A 22,188-nucleotide genomic window follows, 5' to 3' on the forward strand; every position below is an offset into this window, starting at 1 on the left:
GGACAGCGGGATGATGACGTTCGGGCGCGTTCAGGTTAACCGAGCAAGGCGGGAAGATCCGAGGCTGCCTCGGAACCGTGTAAAATAGGTGAAGTTCGGGGGGGTTCGGATCTCGGAGAACCGAACCCGCTCATCTCTACTTTGCAGCCAATTCGATTAGCTGCAAGCAGGGTGAATTGCTGAAGCAACTGTGTGTGGACACGCCGGCAATGGACCCTCCTCCCTCCCACCTTGTGGCCCAATCTCGCCCAAGACTCGCAGATTTATTTGTATGCTGCACTATGCGGATGCAAATAAAAATCAATGAGGTCAGAGCTATAGCAAGTGCCGCACAGACCAGCAGGGCGAGTCTAATTGAATCAACCCCTTAGGGGGAGATGTATCAATACTTGGAAGGAGATAGAGTGGAGAAGTTGTGCAAAGCAACCAACCAGCTCCTAACAGTAATTTATCTAGCACAGTCTTGAAATGACAGACACTGATTGGTTACATCGTGATACATCTCCCCTTTATTACTGTTTATCTGAGTGAACTATTGAGTGAGTCATTTGTGTACCTTATGTTGTTATAGTGGCCTCTAATGTAATATGTATATGTACAAAAAAATAATATCAGACCTCCATTTAATTTGATCATTGTAGGTAGTCATATGTAAAAAACTGGGTCCTATAAGCAATACAAGGCTTCTATAACGCTGCTTTGTGCGATTGATCGTGCTGTAATCCAGGTATGGAACTGATAGCCCATTGCCTGTGTTATTACAGCTCTGAGCGACAGAGGGATCTATGTAATAAGCCTTGGACAGCGATAAAGTGGACCATGTACCAAACAATCAGCTCCTAACTGCCATGTTACAGGCCGTGTTGAAAAATGACAGTTAGAAGCTGGTTGGTTGGTACTTTATCTCCAGCCACTTTATCTCTGTCCAAGGCTTAGTACATAGACCCCAGAGCTCTAAGAGAGGAAGGTGGGAAGTGGTGAAGATTATAAATAAAGAACCAGAGTACTGTATGAAGTATGGATGGAGGCAGGAATTATCTGAGTTCGAACAGTGTTGGACTGGGAGCCCAACAGGGAATACAGTGGTAGGGGCCCAAGCTTAGCTGTCACAGAGACACTTGACAACCATAAATGAGGAATGCTAAGAGCAAGACCACCCACTTTTATTAGCAGAATGGCTCATCTTGGTGTAGAGTTCATAGACACAAACCAAGCACCCAAGTTCATCCATGTTCCTGCTCCACCAAGTTACTGATCCTAGAGGAGGAGGTGTGGAGCTCTGGCAGTGGGGCCTACGGAGGATTTCCCCTGTATTCCGTTTGGCCAGTTCAAATATATATATTGGCCGGTGCCAGGATGCAATGGTCATACAGTTGTTATAAAGGGGCACAAATGCTTAAATAAACACTTTGGGTGTTTGAACTTGACCTTGGAGTGCCATTGTCTTCTCTTGATCTATATACTCATATATATGTTTGTTGCTATATTATTAATCTAAGAAAATTGTGTAGTCTAGGATGCAAAATAATCAACACAAGCAAAACATATGGATCAAAATGCTTAAAAACCTCAAACATATGTAAGTCCTTTCATTTGTAGCAAAATGAGCTTATCCCAAACTTGTATTGCAGAAGCATGCTGTACATCTTAAGCACAAAAGAACCACAGGACACGTTCACTGTGCTTAGCTTCATACTGTTTAACCATGCTATTTTATGCAGAATTTCCTTTCCACCAGTGTACAATTGGGACAGTCGTTCAATTAAATTCCTGAGATAAGCAAACGGCTTCCTATTATTTATAGGTGGTCATTTGCAGCAAATACCCGGTTTGGTGCTTAATATAATGTGCAGTCTATATGATGAATACTCGTTGCCTCACTAATAACGGGCGCCACTATTTATCTCCTATTAGTCGACCTCTAGTTTGCTGTTGTTGATAAAAGCTGCCCCTGAGGCTGATTATTATTTAGGTGGGATATGAATCATAAAACAGATTAACTGAAAGCTATTAGGATAGAAAGGATATTTTCTAGCACCTTTTCCATTGAACTGTTATTGTCTCCGTCTTTATACGCTTGAAGTAATATCCAGACCATTCATAGGTAGGGGGGATGCAGTTCTAACTCCCAGCAGGACAGCCACCTGAAAATGGGTAACTTGGAGGACACGAAAGTGGATTGTGCAGCCTAGACTAGGAAGCCTGCAGGGCCAGATTAAGGCTGGTAGGGGCCCAGGGACAACAATGTTGTAGGGGCCCCCACAAGTAAAAGTAATGGTAAACCCTGAACACCCCCTCCCCCCGGGTAACTAACAGACACACACTACCTTACATAGCGGGCCGCAGCAGCAATACACACGGCCGGTTCAGCGTCAGTGTCTCATGGTATTTCACTGCACGATCCTGCAAGACTGACTACTGTACACTAGGGATCTCTGCTGCTCGATGGACAACAATGGGGAGGGACTACTCTGCTCTGCTTCACAGAGCAGAGTGTGGGGGCCCCGGGATGACCGCCCCTGTTGCCCCTCCCTCAATCCGGCCCTGGAAGCCTGTTATATGCAAATGCAGTTTGGCATAATTTAATTGAGTCATATATTATAGCTCTGAAGAAGCAAACTATAAGTTGTCATTAACCATTTTATGGTATGTTCTCTGTTGTAACCAAGCTTACGTGTTAGCATTATAAATCCATGGAGGGCGGCTGTTCCGGTTTGCTTTACAGCTTAAAATAAATAAATCAATGCGTAATCTCTGCCATGTAATTGATAATGTTGTAGAATTCAGAAAAAATCAAATGGAGGCAGGTGTCTGCTCAGATGGTACTGGCAGAGAGGGCTCAGTGTATTAATATCCCTTACAACTGTACACAGGTAATAGCTTGGATGAATTTTCCGAGGTCTTTAATCACGTCTCTTATTTCCAAGTGTCAGCTTGCATTTTCGTGTTAAGTGCTTATAGTATCAGGCTTTTAATTGCTTTAGGGTGCTTCCTCAGCCTTTGATTTGCCTATCCTATTATTGCCAGATGTGAGTCTTCTATTATGTTGTTCTCTGAGTCCTGTCTCCTGTCTCAACAGGCTGCGCTTTAATGAAGGAACGTCAAAACTGCTAACAGTCACACAAACAGGGACCCCAGACCCTAGTGACCGAGTATGGCGTTGCCGTGGAAACTGCTTCTGCTTCTGTCAGTCATCGTGGGGTATCTAGCAGGTAGGAAAAAAAAAAACCAACAGTGGCGAACTTTGTTTTGTGATCAATAAAACATACTAAGTTTTTATGTTTTGCAAGACATATCATCTGTTGGTTTTGTTTCACTGGATTATTGTAACAGATCATATATGTGAATATTTATATATTACATGCAATTAGCAAAGTGGTATATTGTTTACAAACTGCGGCCGTGTCTTGAGTGGACATTCATGTATAAACAGGATAAAATTATGGTATGGGCAACTGTTGTCACACAGCGCAATGGGGCAAATGTATTATCCTGGAGAAGGGATAAATAAGTGATAAGCGCAAGGTGATAACGCACCAGCCAATCATTAAGGATTTGAAAAATGACAGTTAGGAGCTGATTGGCTGGTGCGTTATCACCTTCCACTTATCACTGCTTTATCACTTCTTTATCCCTTCTCCAGGCTTAATACGGGATCCGGTTTGAAGATCGACACTGTCTAGGTCGACAATGTTTAGGTTGACCACTATAGGTCGACAGTCACTAGGTCGACAGGGTTGGAAGTTCGACAGTGTTTCTAGGTCGACAGGTCAAAAGGTCGACAGGTCAAAAGGTCGACAGGTCAAAAGGTCGACATGAGTTTCTAAAAAAATTCTTATTTTGAACTTTTTCATACTTAACGATTCATATGGACTACGATTGGAATGGTAATCTGTGCCGAGCGAAGCGGTAGCGGTGCAAGGCACCTTGCCCGAAGCATGGCGAGCGAAGCGTGCCATGCGAGGGGATACGGTGCACTAATTGCGGTTCCCGGTCACTCTACGCAGAAAACGACACAAACAAAACCTCATGTCAACCTTTTGACCTGTCGACCTAGCACATGTCAACCTAGAAACCCTGTCGACCTTCCAACCCTGTCGACCTGGTGACTGTTGACCTATAGTGGTCGACCTAAACATTGTCGACGTACATACTGTCGATTTGATGATCCACACCCCTTAATACATCTACCCCATTGTATTGGAACTTTGCTTTTGCAATTTCGCTATCCTTGCTACAGGTTGAGTATCCCTCATCCAAAATTCAAAATCCCCTACTGAGATAATGACATATATTATATATTATGTGTATATATAGATATATAGATATATAATATAATATACATATATATGTGTCATTATCTCAGTAGGGGAACCACAAATGTGTGATTTTTTAATTTTGGATAAGGGATACTCAACCTGTATTTGTGTTATTTGGGACCTGAATTAGAGTTTGCCTTTGACAGGGATGTAGGAGGAGGCTGCATTATGCCTAAGCCCTTGAGTAATGTACGGGTTAATCTGGTTGGAGGATGTGACTGTCGTGTACCCGTAGGCACAGAAGGAATTATATTGATTTTGACAAGTGCGATGTTATCAGCGCCTAATGGGATATGATATTGCATTAATGAATTTTACAGATGAGAATACAGGTTGCATACTTCCTTACGTCTATGCAAATGAGAAATTAGTGCTCAATTTCTGTCTACATCATTTGTGATGAATATTCTATATGCTATGTTTCAAGATGATTTCTATTTAATTAACATTTCTCAACCTTACTCTCTGTGTAATAAATGTACTGGGTTCAAAGGTGTGTGCAGCGCGGCACTGATTCTTCAGAGGGTTTTCCATTGCTAATTAGGCCTGCACACATTTTACATGTATTTGTTGATGTTTATATACAACAAAGTGCTTTGTATAGTTTTCATCTGTTCTTCATTTGTCACATTAGTGCAACTGAATTGATTTCATAGTTACTGTACATTAGATCATGATCTGGCCACAAAATATTTTGCCAGTGTTTATTAGGATTACTATGTAAATCCTTTGGAGGGCATTCAACGCTTGGGTTGGGTACAAAATCCCAGCATTCACAATCTCAATGGTCAACCTTCTGACAACGGCATCCTGACGCATTCTGGAAGTATTTTAATTCTACCCCTTTCCCAAACCCGGCTCTCCTTCAGCCTAACCCTAACCATCCCCTCCTGCAGCCTAACCCTAGCCATCCCCTCCCACAGCCTAACCCACCCCCACAGCCTAAACCTAACCCTCTCCCTAGTGCCTATGAACTGGGTGGTATGGGTGCTAGAAAAAGTAAGTGAAGATACATTATCACAGAATACCTTCATGGGACCTTCTTTAGGAATGGAATTGTCCCTTTCGTGTTTTCACCAGTGTAAACTGTAGCATGTTATGATAACGTAATGTAATGCAATACGCAAAAAGTTTTGCTAATAAAACTGCTACTAAAGTTTTTTAAAAGGTCCTGCAATAGTTTTCTGACCGTTGTCATGAAAAGGTGTGGATATATCTTAATAGTTTAGCTGATTGTGGAAGTGCTTGATTCTCAGTCAAACTGAGGTTGTTTTTTTTTCCATTAATACAGATCTAATAAATATAAGTAGTTTGTGGGGGGGAAAAAGGTCTGTCTTTCGGCCTATGTTATCATTGTTATTGGATTATTAGTGACTGTTTGGCGTTTGTATACTGTATCGGCCAACTTCTTGGAGATTGTCCAGACTTTACACAGTGCGATTATTAGGTATCAGTCACAAAATGCAACAATTTATTTGTCTCAGACACCACTTACTGTACATGGTTGTAAAAACCAGAGAGACCACCTAAGAGAAGAACAATTTGAACGACTGTAGGTTCTAAATATAATTTTAATCTGACTCACAAACTTCGAACAGCGAACGGGAACTGCAATATATGAAATACTGAAGTGTTTGAGTTATAAGAAACTTAAAATACCTGCTAATTACTTAACCTTAATTTAAACAGTATTAAAAAAAATACAAATTGAGTATCCCATATCCAAATATTCCAAAATACGGAATATTCCGAAATATGGAATTTTTTGAGTGAAAGTGAGATAATGAAAGCTTTGTTTTCTGATGGCTCAATGTACACAAACTTTGTTTAATACACAAACTTATTAAAAATATTGTATTAAATGACCTTCAGGCTGTGTGTATAAGGAGTATATGAAACATAAATTAATTGTGTGAATGTACACACACTTTGTTTAATGCACAAAGTTATTAAAAATATTGGCTACAACGACCTTCAGGCTGTGTGTATAAGGTGTATATGAAATATAAATGCATTCTGTGCTTAGACTCATCGCCATGATATCTCATTATGGTATGCAATTATTCCAAAATACGGAAAAATCCGATATCCAAAATACTTCTGGTCCCAAGAGGGATACTCAACCTGTACTAATTTTAACATGAACGGCAAACATAAACTGAAAATATAGTAGAGCAACTGGATTGTTTTGTTAGGTTCCTGGTGCTCAGAACAAGGGAGATGTTATGAAGTGAGTCCAGAGCACCAGGACGTAATACTGGATTTGGTGAAATGGAACAGGAATAGCCCCTGGCACCCTACCTCCGTTGTTTTACCCGTGTTGTCAATTCACGCTTGCAGGACTATGGTTGCTTGGGCCCATGGCAGCCGCGTTTGAAGGGCGGATTAGGTCTGCCCAACTCCGATGCCCCCTCAGGTCTTAAAGAGAGACAAAGCGTGAACTGAGACAGGGTAATAACAAGGGGCCCTCTATCTGAAACAACCAAAGCCAGGTGCTACTAACTAGGCTAAAACTAAATGTATGTGCGGTTTGCCGCCAAAGGAAAAGAACAACAAAGGAAATGCTGACCACAGGCCGACACAATACTTTTGTGTACCGGCGGTGACAGCATAAGCAGAACCCTCTGCAAAACACCAGTGACAGATACAACCAAGGAATACAGCGGGCTAGGCCGACGGACGCGGCAAAGCCGCTACTCACGGAACCGGTACAAATACTGGCAAACGGACAGGAACCCCCAATGCTGCCGACACAGACTCTCAGAACTGGAGGACAGGCAGAATCCCAAACGACAGACCGGTGGACACCAAGAAGCCAGAAACTCGACCAGGCACAGGCAAAGCCACAGGACTTCTGGACAGGAACGCTTCAGGGCAGGACACGGGATCAGACACAGGAATTGACACAGGGACTGACACAGGAATCGACACAGGAAGCAGCTAGACTGCCACTGCTAGACAGGAGCTCAGGAACTGGCAGGAACAAGCTCAGAACTCAAGCACTCTGGAAGACTGGAAACCTAGAAATATCACCAGCATCTGTGAATTGCACTCAGCCAGCATATAACAGAGAGGCCTAATTAATTATGTCATGCAGCTGCCCTGTTGCATGACTCCAAACTGACAAGATGCAATTAGCAGCCAGGTGAGGCTGAACACATGGGAACAGACTGCAATTACACAGACTCACCACTGACAGCAAACAATAATCTTCTAAACCAGAGCAAAGGGAAATCCTGGCCTGCAAGAGAACTATAAACATAAAATAGGAATGAACCACTACCTGTGGTTCATAACAGTATCCTCTCCTTAAGGGAGAGCTCCAAGCACCCCATGACACCCACGGGGAACATAAACAGAAGTATAACATAAAATACCTAACCGACATGCTAAACAGGAATGAGCCACAGCTGTGGCTCATAACAGTACCCCCCCCCCTTGAGGAGGGGTCAAAGGACCCCAAAATTCAGTCTATCCAAAACAAGGGATAAAAAAAAAAAACCTGACACACTGGTCTAACAGACAAGAAAACAGAAACAAGCTGTAGCAACAGCTTGTAACAGTGCTCTCCCCTTGACGGTGGCCACTGGACACAAGACAAGGGGGAAAAAAAACTTTTTTTTTTTTATATCAAGGCAAGAGTCAAAAATTATTTATTTTTCTTCTTCTTCTTTTTACAAAGCTCTTTAGGTCTGACCAAGGTAATTCCCCAAACATTGTCTGAACTGATGGTGCCACCCAGCAAGGCTGCGTTCAAATCAGAAATGGGTTTCTTACCCATGGGAACTGAACTTTCAGGCAAAGTACTATTATTAGAAGAAGAGAGAAAAGCACATCCTGCAGTCAAAATAACGGGCTGAGACTCTTGTGCCAAGTCTACAGTATCCGGTGAACTATCAGCAGACAAGATGAGTGACCTAGAGAAATCTGAACCAATTTCTTTGGAACCATATCTTTTAATAATTGCATCACTGAATGCTGGGGGATCCTGAAGAATGGGATCTTCAGCTTTCATTAGGCTGGTCGCCCACTCAAAAGGCACTCCTCTAAAGGAATAAATCAGATAGAGCACAAGGTTCTCTGAAGTGATGCCCAGAAATGGTCTAGATAACATAATGATGTAATAGTGTTTGTAAAGCGCCAGAAATTGGACTAAGTCCCCATCAAAGATTATGGATGTTGAGATATCAACAGTCATGATCTGTTTCCTTCCCATCTGACTGACTAGAGTGCTTTGCTAGGACCTGGTCACTATTGACCTTACTCGAGGCTGAGACTCTCTGAACCCCACCTGGGGCAGTGACTTTCTGAACCCCACCTGGGGCAGTGACTTTCTGAACCCCACCCGGGGCAGTGACGTTCTGGACCCCACCCGGGGCAGTGACTTTCTGAACCCCACCCGCGGTAATGACTTTCTGAACCCCACCCGGGGCAGTGACCTTCGGGAACCCCGCTGGGGTCAGCACCTCGGATTCTTTTACTGGGACCGAGCCGTCGGCCTCCCCCACTGGGACCGAGCCATCGGCCTCCCTCACTGGGACCGAGCCATCGGCTTCCCTCACTGGGACTGAGCCATTGGCCTCCCTCTCTGAGTAGATAATTATCGAAACTCCTCCCGGGACTATGACTTCCGGACCTTCTGCTGAAGCTTTAACCTTCAGAACCTCCACTAACGCTATGCCTCTTGAGTCCTTTCCTGGGGAAGCGACTACTAGACCCTTCTTTGGGGCTTTGTCTCTCGAGACCCCACTTGGGGATATTACTTCAAAGATCCCTTCTGGGGTTTTGCTTCTCGAGTTCCCTTCTAGAACTATGGTTTTAGACACCCTTTCTGGGGTTGCGCTTTTCAAGTCCCTACCTGGGGTAACAGCTTCTGCGACCCCTTCTGGTATGGAAACCTGAGCTATAATATTTGATGTCCCTCTATAAGCTAGAGCATCGGGTACCGCTCCAGCGCTCTGGGCATTGGGTACCGCTCCAGCACTCTGGGCATCGGGTACCGCTCCAGCACTCTGGGCATCGGGTACCGCACCAGCACTCTGGGCATCGGGTACCGCTCCAGCACTCTGGGCATTGGGTACCGCTCCAGCACTCTAGGCATCGGGTACCGCTCCAGCACTCTGGGCATCGGGTACCGCTCCAGCACTCTGGGCATCGGGTACCGCTCCAGCACTCTGGGCATCGGGTACCGCTCCAGCACTCTGGGCATCGGGTACCGCTCCAAGATCCTGAGCATCGGGCACCACTCCAGGACCCTGGGCAACGGGCACCACTCCAGGACCCTGGGCAACAGGCACCACTCCAGGACCCTGGGCATCGGGCACCACTCCAGGACCCTGGGCATCGGGCACCACTCCAGGACCCTGGGCATCGGGCACCACTCCAGGACCCTGGGCATCGGGCACCACTCCAGGGGTGTGCAACTCTGCTTGAACAGGAAAATCAAGAGAGGAGAGAAACATTCTCTTTTGATTCCTGAATCTATAATGGGGCTCCCTTGCCCAAGGACCCCAATTATAGGACAGAGAGCTTTTTAGTGTGGGTTGTGTGACAAGTACCTCTGCCACAGTAGAGACAGGAGTAGGTCTTGTATCCTGACTCAGCTTGGCCAGAGGGCAAGAATTGTCACCACACTTTGGCGTGCGCAACTCACAGGTCTGCAGATAGTGGCCTAAACCCCCACAATATAGGCATAAGTTTAAGTTTCTGCGACGCAGACGCTCCTCTTCTGAGAGCCTGGGCCGCAGAAAACTTTTAAACCTTTTCTCTTCAATTAAACCAGAGGATTCTCTTGTCACCATACTGTGAACAAGAGTCTCTTTAGAGATAGATGTACTCTCAACGACTTCTGGCAAGATGAGCAAGATTTTAGTCAGAAGGTTTTGCAGTTGCTTTAAAGATTGCTGCAAAACTTCTAGTCGCTCAGGTCTCAAAGCACTGAAAGCAGAGTTCAGGGCTGAGAGAGATGCCTGCAGGGCTTGCATAGTAGACATAGGAGGATTTAAAACTAGACAAGACAAGGCAAGACTAGACAAGGCAAGACTAAACAAGGCAAGACTAGACAAGGCAAGACTGCATTTTTTAAACTAGACAAAACAAGACTGGATTTTTTTTTTTAAATACCGGACTGGATTCTAAACACCGGACTGGATTCTAAACACCGGACTGGATTCTAAACACCGGACTGGATTCTAAACTAGACACTGGACTGGGCCAAAAAAGAAAAAGTTTTATTTCTTTTTTGTGGTATGGCTGGTGATAATGTTAGGTTCCTGGTGCTCAGAACAAGGGAGATGTTATGAAGTGAGTCCAGAGCACCAGGACGTAATACTGGATTTGGTGAAATGGAACAGGAATAGCCCCTGGCACCCTACCTCCGTTGTTTTACCCGTGTTGTCAATTCACGCTTGCAGGACTATGGTTTCTTGGGCCCATGGCAGCCGCGTTTGAAGGGCGGATTAGGTCTGCCCAACTCCGATGCCCCCTCAGGTCTTAAAGAGAGACAAAGCGTGAACTGAGACAGGGTAATAACAAGGGGCCCTCTAACTGAAACAACCAAAGCCAGGGGCTACTAACTAGGCTAAAACTAAATGTATGTGCGGTTTGCCGCCAAAGGAAAAGAACAACAAAGGAAATGCTGACCACACGCCGACACAATACTTTTGTGTACCGGCGGTGACAGCATAAGCAGAACCCTCTGCAAAACACCAGTGACAGATACAACCAAGGAATACAGCGGCCTAGGCCGACGGACGCGGCAAAGCCGCTACTCACGGAACCGGTACAAATACTGGCAAACGGACAGGAACCCCCAATGCTGCCGACACAGACTCTCAGAACTGGAGGACAGGCAGAATCCCAAACGACAGACCGGTGGACACCAAGAAGCCAGAAACTCGACCAGGCACAGGCAAAGCCACAGGACTTCTGGACAGGAACGCTTCAGGGCAGGACACGGGATCAGACACAGGAATCGACACAGGGACTGACACAGGAATCGACACAGGAAGCAGCTAGACTGACACTGCTAGACAGGAGCTCAGGAACTGGCAGGAACAAGCTCAGAACTCAAGCACTCTGGAAGACTGGAAACCTAGAAATATCACCAGCGTCTGTGAATTGCACTCAGCCAGCATATAACAGAGAGGCCTAATTAATTATGTCATGCAGCTGCCCTGTTGCATGACTCCAAACTGACAAGATGCAATTAGCAGCCAGGTGAGGCTGAACACATGGGAACAGACTGCAATTACACAGACTCACCACTGACAGCAAACAATAATCTTCTAAACCAGAGCAAAGGGAAATCCTGGCCTGCAAGAGAACTATAAACATAAAATAGGAATGAACCACTACCTGTGGTTCATAACATGTTTAAAGGAAACCTAAATTTGAAAAGTGAACACAAACTGTGAATGGCTAATGCATGCTGTGAGTTTCGATCTGCATATTCTAGTCGGGGTATATTCACAATTGTGCCATGAATATATGAGTTATCTTCGGACTGGTAATGTTCAAATGAATTTGAAATTGATTCAACATTTCCAATCATGTCTAATTCTAGATTGAGTCTCCCATATCTATACTGCTTGGGACCAGAAGTATTTTGGATTTCGGATTTTTCCATATTTTGGAATATTTGCATACTGTAATGAGATATCTTCAGGATGGGACCTAATTCTAATACAATACAATATTTTTAGGAATTTATTTACAGTACAGTATACAGTATGTAAGAAAGAAATGCCAGCAACTTTAAAAGTTGAGATTCTCTGCACCAGGATGCCGGCATCCCATCTGCCGGCATATCGTATGTATTCCACGGAGAATCGTACTTTCTTACATTTTATGGTTGCTAGATTTTACTTTGTAGATTATGTATAGATGGAGCCACTCTAATCGTGGCTCCGTCTGTGCCGACACGCCCACGCCTCATTCACTACAATGGGAGCATCTCTGTGCACTTCCGTAGCGCGGCTAGACGCCGGATTCGCCTAGTCCCGCCGGGAGTGCACGTTAGCGATGGAGCCATAGTAGATGAGTCTGTATTTCTGAATACCAAAAATTGTGTTAAATATCTTTAAGACTAAGAAAATTCAGATTCAAGACAAGACTGGAGCTCACAAGAAAAGTATAATTATGTGCATAATATGCTCTGGTACTCTAGCAATTAACACTAAAGGAAGCTGAGAACTTCAGAATAAAATAGCTTTATCTCATCTTATATCAAATCAGATCTTCTAAATGTATGTTTTGCTCTGTCATTTTACATATATGTTTTAAAGCAGTATGTGCATTTTCCTTAGAATAAAGTCATACTTGAATTTTATTTTCCCAACAACCTCCACACCACTTCCACCACCTAAAGAATATATATTTTCACTCCCTTTGGTGCTACACCTAAACTAACAGTCATGGCCATGGGTAGTTCAGTGGCGGGACATAGTATGGACCTGTATGGAGGAAGGGGGGGGGGGGTAGGGTGGAGGCAAAGAATCACAGCCACATTCCCAAAATGGTGTGGCTTCATACCAGGGCCTGGTGTTTCTCATAGCACTGTATCCCGGGCCAGGGTTCATATGAAAGTAAATTGCATCCTTGAAGTGTTGACCATGGTGCTGAATGTCCAATCAAATGCTTATACAACTTTTATTGTAAACCTTTTTCTGGCTGTGAGCTAAGGCAAAATGTAAGATGTGTATCCTGTAAGCTTTGACCATCCAGTTCATTGGATCCCATATGTTTAGCGTATATGGAGATGGATGGGTGGTAAATGAATATTTAAGCAAACTTTCTCTCCAACCTTTGGTGACTTATCTCTGCACAACAACAGCAATGAGACAACTGCACAATACCGCATCTATTATACTGTACATAATAGCTGAGGCTGTCTCACCACTTTTCCTGGTCAGGTTTATAGATGCAGATTTTTCATGCTTTCCGCTTCGCTATTGTTAAGGACTTTCAGTTCACCTGAAGGTCTCTTCTATCTGGAAGAACTGTGTTATAAATTAACAGATAATTAAAAGAAGTAAACAACCTGATAGAATCAGGATGTCAAACAAAATACTCTGTTGTACCTGCTCCGGAGCTTTGTCCAGGCTACGGACATGATAACCACACTGCACAATTGAATCCATTGTTATATAATCACAATCGTTCAAGCACATTTATGCCACTGAAGAGGGATATTGATTCTGTTGTGCATGCACTTGCAAGTTTGATGTTGAATCCTGGTTTGTTTGTTGACCTTGTACATGATGACAGGATAATTGTAACGTAATGACATATGTAAATAGAAGGCCGAAAATAACAGAGGTCATTCCGAAACAATGTAACCCTTCTGCTTGAGAAGCGATTTGAAACAAAGAGATAAAATAATTCAGGATGTGGATTTGTCATAATGATTACTAATAATGTTCTCTTTGGGTTTTTTGATTGGTAATTGGTGTGTCTTATCACTTCTTAATGTCAAGGTTATAGCCTGGAATCATTATTTTTCAGACTATGTGTGATTCTCTTGGTAACATGGAGTTTTTCATGAAGTTTGAGCTGGATATATTTTTTAATAAGGCAATTTGTTCCAAACATTTTTGGAAGGATATTCTCCAGTTTAATGTATCGCTAAAGGAAAACTAATACTGTTGTTTTAAGTTTCCTTTGTATTTGTTTACTGTAAACATTAAGGAATTTGGGGGAGATCAGTTAGATTTCTTACTGTGCTCACCGTTATTCAAAAGAGTTGCCACTTGTTTTCTTCTCTTTCTCATAACTCCTTTTAACTTTTTCCAGCTGTCTATCTTTTCAAGACATGATAATCTTCTCAAAATAAAATAGGTTGTGGGTGTGTCCTTTTGGTAAGGGATATATTGGACATGATTGGAGACAAAGGTGCATCACCATAACTGAAAGTGCCAAATCTATTTCAGAGCACATGTGAGGCAGTTAGACATGTAGTTAAATGGTTTATCACTACAAGCTGTCTCTTAACAGAGTGTTATTGTGCATGACTCATCAACCACAATAACATCACATGTCACTGTTATTGAGAATGAAAATCACATGTCTGAGTCACCAGACTTAAAGGTCAGGCAGATTAGATTGCAGGTGCATGTTGTTTACTTGGCTGAATAAAGGGGTCTGTATGTGTCCAAGCCTGTCCCGTGTTATTGGAGCATCACAGTGCTGTACGACTGTAAAGTATTTAGCCCAAGAGAGATTCATACCTTATCATATTGACTGCTGTTTATCTTCTATCACCTGTATCCTGTTATCTTCAATAAAACTGACTCTGGGTTGGAATTAGCTAGAGATGTGCAGGTTCGGTTTTACTCGCATTTACTTGAGCTTTTCTGATTTTTCTTATTGGCTATCCAAAACGCGTGACATCCGTGAGCCAATAAGATGCTGCTTGGAGACCCAAGTAAAACCGAACCCGCACATCTCTAGAATTAGCATGTGAACTAACTTCCTTACTCACATCCGCTATGTCCTCTTGCCAATGTTCTTGCTGGCAATATGGATTTGCCCTATACACAGTACATGAAGAATCCAAGCCCATTACCCTTAAAGATGAGAGACCCATAGGTAAGCCAGTTTAACAATGATCATGATGTTACCAGTACCACCGCAATCCTTGTTCTATTACCACTATATAAGTGATCCTATACCAAAAGGAAATGAATGCTACAAAATCTGCAATACTTTTTGAATTGTACTTTAGATTTTTGAAAAAAATATTATAAAGCTGTTTTTTAACTATTTAATTATTATTTTACTAAGCGGATCTGAAAGTCTAAGCCTTTAGTTGCACTGTACGTGCGAGAATCAGCTAGCCAGGTCACACATGTACAGATCCCCTGAGACTGGCCCTGTAAAGCAGTCAGTTAACCCTTGCCACACTGAGTCAATTTCACCATGGTATCTGATGCAGTTGAGCGATTATCTGCTACTGCACATGCGTGGAAGATTCAAATAGCCCCAATTGCTCATGGTGTCTGCACAAGGTGCTATTGCATATGGCTGAGATGGGATCAGAAATGGAGCACTAAGCAATGGACATTCCTCGGTGGTGAGTGAGAGGTGTCCTGAAATGATTATAAGATAAGTCCATCTTGTGGACATGTTATGCAAGCATCTCAGTGGAAGTGTCTACATTCTCAGGCGCATAGCTGTTTCCTCAGAGGCCATATTCAGACTGAGAATCTGCAGGTTCCATAGGGCAGATGGAAGTGTTGATGGTGCACACGATGGTGTGCCGATGGTCAGTGCCATTTCTAGGGGTGGGCGAGCCGTGAGACTGCACAGGGTGCCCACCGCTGACTTTTTCCCTGTCCTGAGTGCTCCCCCTCCTCCGAGTAATTGTACTCTGCGGAGTTAGCGTAATGACGCATTTGCGTCTTGATGTCACGACGCAACGCATCATTTCGTGAAAACCCGCCCCCGAGCGGAGTACTATGACAGGGAGGGGGAGCGAGCAGGCGGGCAGGGGAGCTGAGGGGAGCTTGTGGGTGGGCGGCGGGGAGCTGGTTAGTTTGCAGAGGTGTGCCCCTGTATCCTGAGTCCTGACTCCATCCCTGCCCTTCTCAGTGCTGTACAACCCCTGTGGCTGGCTCTACACACCCCTGGCAATGCATTACCCTGGCAACTAGCATAACATACCCCTAGCAACTAGCATTACACACCCCTGGCAACTAGCATTGCGCATGGCAACTAGCATTACACACCTCTGGCATCTGGTTTTACCCCTGGCAACTAGTATTACACACTCCTGGTAACTAGCATTACCCCTGGCAACTAGCATTAACCCAGGCAACTAGCATTACACACCCCTGGCAACTAGCATAAACCCTGGCAACTAGCATTACACACCTCTGGCATCTGGTTTTACCCCTGGCAACTAGGATTACACACTCCTGGCAACTAGCATTACCCCTAGCAACTAGCATTACACACCCCTGCCAACTAGCATTACCCATGGCAACTAGCATTACACACCCCTGGCATCTAGCATTAACCCTGGCAACTAGCATTACACACCCCTGGCAACGAGTATGACACCCGTCCCAGAGCATGAAACCCTTGGCAACGAGCATGGATTCAGGAGCATGAAACCCCTAGCAACGAGCAAGACACCCAGCCCATGAAACCCCTGGCAATAAGCATGACACCCAGCGCATGAAACCCCTGGCAACAAGCAGGACACCCAGCACATGAAACCCTTGGCAGCAAGCAGGTCATTTAAAAGTAATTAGAAGCTTTACTGTAGGGCATAATGTATCATGGGCATTGCGGTGTGTGGTATAATATGGTGCAGGGGGCATAATATGATGCAGGGGGCCTCACCGGGAGCGCATATTTGTGTTATTTATGCCTATGGAGGGGGGGCACATATTTAAATCTTGCACTGGGAGCCAAATTGTCTAGAAACAGCCCTGCCAATGGTGTTACAGCATACACGGATGCTAAAAGTGGACGTCTCAGGGCACATTCAGGCACATGCTAGCACATAAGTGAAGGGCTGAAACTAGCATTTGCATATTCAAAGCCAGCAGAATTCATAAGGCCCGGTACACCCTTGTTTTTGGGGTACCCCAATGCCCGGGGTCCAGAGCAGGTACAGGTCTGTCTTTCATACTGCATACGTGGTTTCCCTGCAGTGGGGAACCTCTATAGAATTGTCCCTCCTTGGGCAGATGGCGACTTCAATTTGTTTTCACTATTAATGTAGTTGATCACATGGTCCAGAAGATGACTGTTTGCATTAGAATGTAACCGTCAACATCATATAGCAGATGCTCATCCAGATAACACATAGTAACACAAGTTTATAAGTGCATAATAAGCAAATATGTATTCTACCATTTCCACAATAATTTGGCTCTATAGTGCCCTAAGCAAAATGTAAACCCTAATTAACTGGGTTCTCTTACAGTCTGATTCTGTTGCACATATAACCCCCCTGCAGATCTTGCCTGCTAGCTACTATATCTGTATCACTCATAACTGGCGAAAACAAGTAATTAAGTAAGGTTGGATACCTCCTTATCTTTGATTTTTCTAACCTTTGAACTCTACAGGATGACTGTACTTAAAATGTGCATTGGTTATATACAGTAGTAAACAGCTTTCGGTGTCATCAGCAAATATATGTGAACGTTTCAGGAGTTTCATGATATTGCCCTTAAATATAGATCCCTTTTAAGTGTGAGCCCTGATAATTATTTTACTTACACTGCTCACAGTACTCTCATCGTGGCCAGGGTGCAGCAGTAAGGGGGGGTACTGAAGGGAAAGATGTGTGCTGAGCGATCTTAACACAGACCGCTCAACACACATCTCTCCCCCCGCTCAGCACAGCGCGATGTGCTGAGCGAGGGGACGGACGGACGGGGGGGCGCTCACTTCACACAACGGTGAAGTGAGCGACCCGCTAGATTGAGCCTGCATGCAGGCTCAATCTAGCACCGGCGATATCGACGCACAGGGCCGCGTATCGCTATCGCTGGGGGGCATACACACGGCAGATCCGTGCTTAAAATCTAAGCAATGTAGTCAGATTGCTTAGATTTTAAGCACGGATCTCTCCATGTGTACCCCCCCTTTACTCTCTTAAAAACCCAGCAACTCACCCCTCCACCCCCACCCCCAGTACCACCATTGCTAGATAAGATAGCAAATGTTCACATTGTACTGTATAAATGCATAGGTTACCCCATGAGCAACAGATACAGGTTGAGTATCCCATATCCAAAATTAATTAATAACTGTGCATTAAACAAAGGTCGTGTACAACATACACACAATTCATTTATTTTTCACCTGAAACACACAGCCTAAAGGTAATTTAATACAATATTTTTATTACTTTTGTGTATTAAACAAAATGTGTGTATATTAAGCAATCAGAAAACGAAGGTTTCACTATCTCAGGCTCACTCAAAAAATTCTGTATTTCGGAATATTTGGATATGGGATACTCAAGCTGTATTCATTCAGGTATACACCCATAGAGACTCTCATTATCAGATAGCAGCATGCCTTCATAAATTCATTTAACATTTAGAAATGTATTGGCGCTCAGGAATTATTCATACGGTATATAAGCAAAGATCAATACATTGGTGTTTCTATAATGGGTGCAGTGTGTGCAGTGCACACGGGCCCCGGAGTCCCGGGGGGGGGGGGGGCCCACACCGCACACACAGCACGCATTTCTCCTATACTTACCTTTCCGGGGTCCATCCCTGACCGTGTGTGGGCCCCCTCCTCTCCCGTAGCCGTCGTGCCGCTGCTAGCGCACTGACCACTAGAGACTCTGGCACAGTGCCAGAGTCTGCAGCGCATGCACAGAACTCCGAAATAATGGAGCGGCGGCCATTTTTCGGAGTCTTGCGCATGTGCTGTAGACTCTAGCACTGTGCCAGAGTCTACAGCGCTCAGAGCGTTAGCAGCGGCGTGACGACTACGGGAGAGGAGGGGGCCCACACACGGAGTCTGCACACGGGTCCCCACCTCTCTAGAGACACCCCTGGATCAATAATTGCCATATTAAAATATATGTAAGACAAACATCTAATTGATGCAGAGCCTAGTGAAGAATTTTAAATATTTAAGCATTGAAATATAGTTTTACCTTCCCCATTGCTTTATCTGTGGAACACTGTATAATGACATAGTAATAACAATAGCACATTATATTGAAACCTAAACATGTTATAAATAAAGACGCAATCACATGAATAAAATGTTATTGCTGTCTGCAAAAAGTCCAAAATTGTAATTTTACTAATAATCAAAATATTTAATTGCTCCAGCTCTAGTTAATAAACCTTTTCATTAAATGCTAAGTCTCATAGCGTTTGACATATATCTCTCTTAGGTACAAATAGAATTCACACAGCAGACTTGTCATTGAATAAATAAATAACCAATATTAAAAATGAACCAATGATCCATCACATGCTCATAGTAATAACCTTTATTTTTTATTTAGCACGTACATTATATGCAAGAAATTATTTTTCAAGCACCATTTCCCAGCCCAATGGCAGTTTCATATTTATATACCGGAAACACAGGTAGATGACTTGCTTTGTCCGGCCGACACAAGGAATGGAACCAAAATTCACCATTACCTTGGTGATATTACCAACGGTCACTTTATAAAAATCCACAGGTGATCTGCAAAACATGAAGTGTGTAGGGTCCTGAGGACCGAGTTTGAGAGCCTGTGGTATAAAACAACTAATAACTACTGTAGGCCCATATTTATTGAAAGAAGATACTGTTGAAGCAGTGGCAAACGCAGGATTTGCATGGGGGGGTTTCCAGAACTGGGCGGATCCAATCACGGGGGTGGGGACTGTATATGCTGGGTCCGTAAAACTAGTGTGTCTGTATGTATATGTATATATATATATATATATATATCTACACATATATATCTATATATATACACATATATATATATATACATACATACACACACACACACACACACACACACACACACACATACATATGCACATATACATAGCATATTAAACATGCATACATATATATGTACACACACATACAGTACACATATATATATATACACATGTATATATATCATATGTGTGTGTGTGTGTGTGTGTGTGTGTGTGTGTGTGTGTGTTTATATGTATGTATGTATATATAATATATATACATGTGTGTATATATGTATGCACATGGATATATATGTACTATAATTATAATAAAGTAAACTTTTATTGCACTTACAAGTGCCACCAGGAAGACAGCAGGCTGCAGAGGATGTTAGACAGCCATTAATAATACTCATGCAGCTTAAAAAAAAAAAAAAAATATATATATATATTTTTTTTAGTGGAGGGGGGTTTCTGGGTGCTCGGAAACCCCCCTGGGTGCGCCTCTGGTTGAAGGGGTGTTTCAAGAAACTAGAGGGCCAGGGGCAGTGCAAGAGAGGAGAGGGCCCCTGTGCAGGCTTCATGCCAGAGAAGCCTGGAGAGAAGATGCTACAGACAGCTTTGGGGTTGGGGCCGGCTGTCCAAATCATTAAGCCAGGATTTGTGGTGCGTTTGCCAGATGTTAGCGCCATCCTATGGACTTGACATTCCCCATATTATCTCCCCATCCTGTCCACCACATTAGAAAGTGGCGGGATGTGGAAGATCTGCCCACACTTCCGGTGGTGTGGTGGACTACCCAGAAAAAATTATGAGTCTCCTGAAGCTTCTGGGAAAGTAGGCAAGAATGACTGAGGGGTCTATTTACTAAGCCTTGGATGGAGATAAAGTCGCTGGAGATTACCAGCCAATTGGCTCCTAACTGTAATTTTTCAAACACAGCCTGTGACATGTCAGGTAGGAGCCGATTGGCTGGTACTTTATCTCCAGCGACTTTATCTCCATCCAAAGCTTAGTAAATAAACTCCTTAAGCTGGGTACACACTAGACGACGGTGTACAGTGTTACAGTGGCAGCTGTTGATAAGAGCTTTCTAAGCTTAAACTAATTACACCTACAGTATAGCACCTGAGATCTACTATGGTGCCAGAACATCTCAGTGGAAGTTTCATCGTTAGTTTTACTCATGTAGTCTCACAACAGCTGTCATATGATGGTGTGATAAATGACTTTGCTGCAAGTCAGTCAAAGTGAATGAGGCTTTAGTACAGAGATGCCCACACTATTGCCCGCAGGTCAACCCGACACCTGCTGCAACCGGCCCCTGTGTTCTAGACAGAGCACTAGGAGGCATGTTACTCTGACCATATGGATTTCTCCATACACACTTTCAAAGAAGCCTTACCTTATTGCTGGAATTGCGAGAGGAAACATTTATGGCCCTTCATTAAAAGGGCCTGATTCAGAGACGTGCAAGAAGTGGTTATACCAAGGTATACTCGGGCTCTTGAAACATTAGATGCTTTACTTACCCCCTAAGTATGGGCCCCCATCACTGCATCCCCCCGGTGGCCCCTTTATGCCCCAGTCCGACACTGGCTGGCGCACACAGAGGAAGGTCAGAAAGATTGGCACAGTCGAAGGAAAGAGAGGATGAACAGAAAGGCTGGCTCTCAGAAGAAGATCAGACCCTGACATGGGCAGTAACAAAGAGAATGATTAAAAAAAAGTACAGGTGAAAACGTACATGTTAGAGGAGATGATTTGAGACCAGGGGCATGGTACTGTTCATGAGCCAGGCGGACAGTCCTTCAGCTTCCTACAGGGCTGACATACTGAAGGGCACTGGGAGCCGCGGCTGCTCTGGACAAATCCACGGTGCACAGAGAAGGGGGTACAGAGTGTTCCCCCCAAGCAAACACTGACCCCCTCACATGTCACTTATTGCCCACGCACAGCACACACTGACCCACTCACAGTGCTCCCTGTCCATCTCAGTGCACTCACTGACCCCCCCTGACTGTGCTAATTTCCCTTTCACTGCCCCCCTCCCTCAATGACCCCATCACAGCTCACACGCTGCCCCCAACAGCACACACTGATTCCCTCTGAGCACTTACTCCCTCACAGCACTACACCCTGTACGGTCCACCTCAGAGAATTCCTCGCTCCTTTCAATGTCACAGTCCTCCCCTCTCCTTCACTGTCCACCTCACTGCACCTTCCAGTCCCTTCAGTGTCCACCTCAAATACGCTTTCCACCTTCAAAAGCACATCACAGCACTCCCCAGTCCCCTTCAATGTTCTCCTCCAGCACTCCCCATCCCCCTTCAATGTCCATCCTAAAGTACTCCCACCCCCGCTCAGCCCTTTTAATGTCCCCCTCCAGCACTCCCACTCCTCCCCTCAATGTCCACCCTAACTTACTCTCTGCCCACCTCAGCCCCTTCAATGTCCCC

General features: G+C 44.2%; 1 protein-coding gene across 2 annotated transcripts in view; it reads left to right on the forward strand.

Moving 5' to 3' along the window:
* The window catches only part of CNTN5 (contactin 5), a 2,165,994-nt gene that overhangs the window by 1,020,088 nt on the left and 1,123,718 nt on the right, over positions 1-22,188 (forward strand). For both annotated transcript variants that reach the window (XM_063951497.1, XM_063951498.1), the window contains exon 4: positions 3,080-3,212. In XM_063951497.1, coding sequence (XP_063807567.1) covers positions 3,155-3,212 — 58 coding nt within the window. In that variant the 5' untranslated portion in view covers positions 3,080-3,154. The remainder of the gene's footprint in view (positions 1-3,079; positions 3,213-22,188) is intronic.

Source organism: Pseudophryne corroboree, chromosome 2, assembly GCF_028390025.1.
Source record: "Pseudophryne corroboree isolate aPseCor3 chromosome 2, aPseCor3.hap2, whole genome shotgun sequence".
NCBI classification, from domain to species: Eukaryota; Metazoa; Chordata; class Amphibia; order Anura; family Myobatrachidae; genus Pseudophryne; species Pseudophryne corroboree.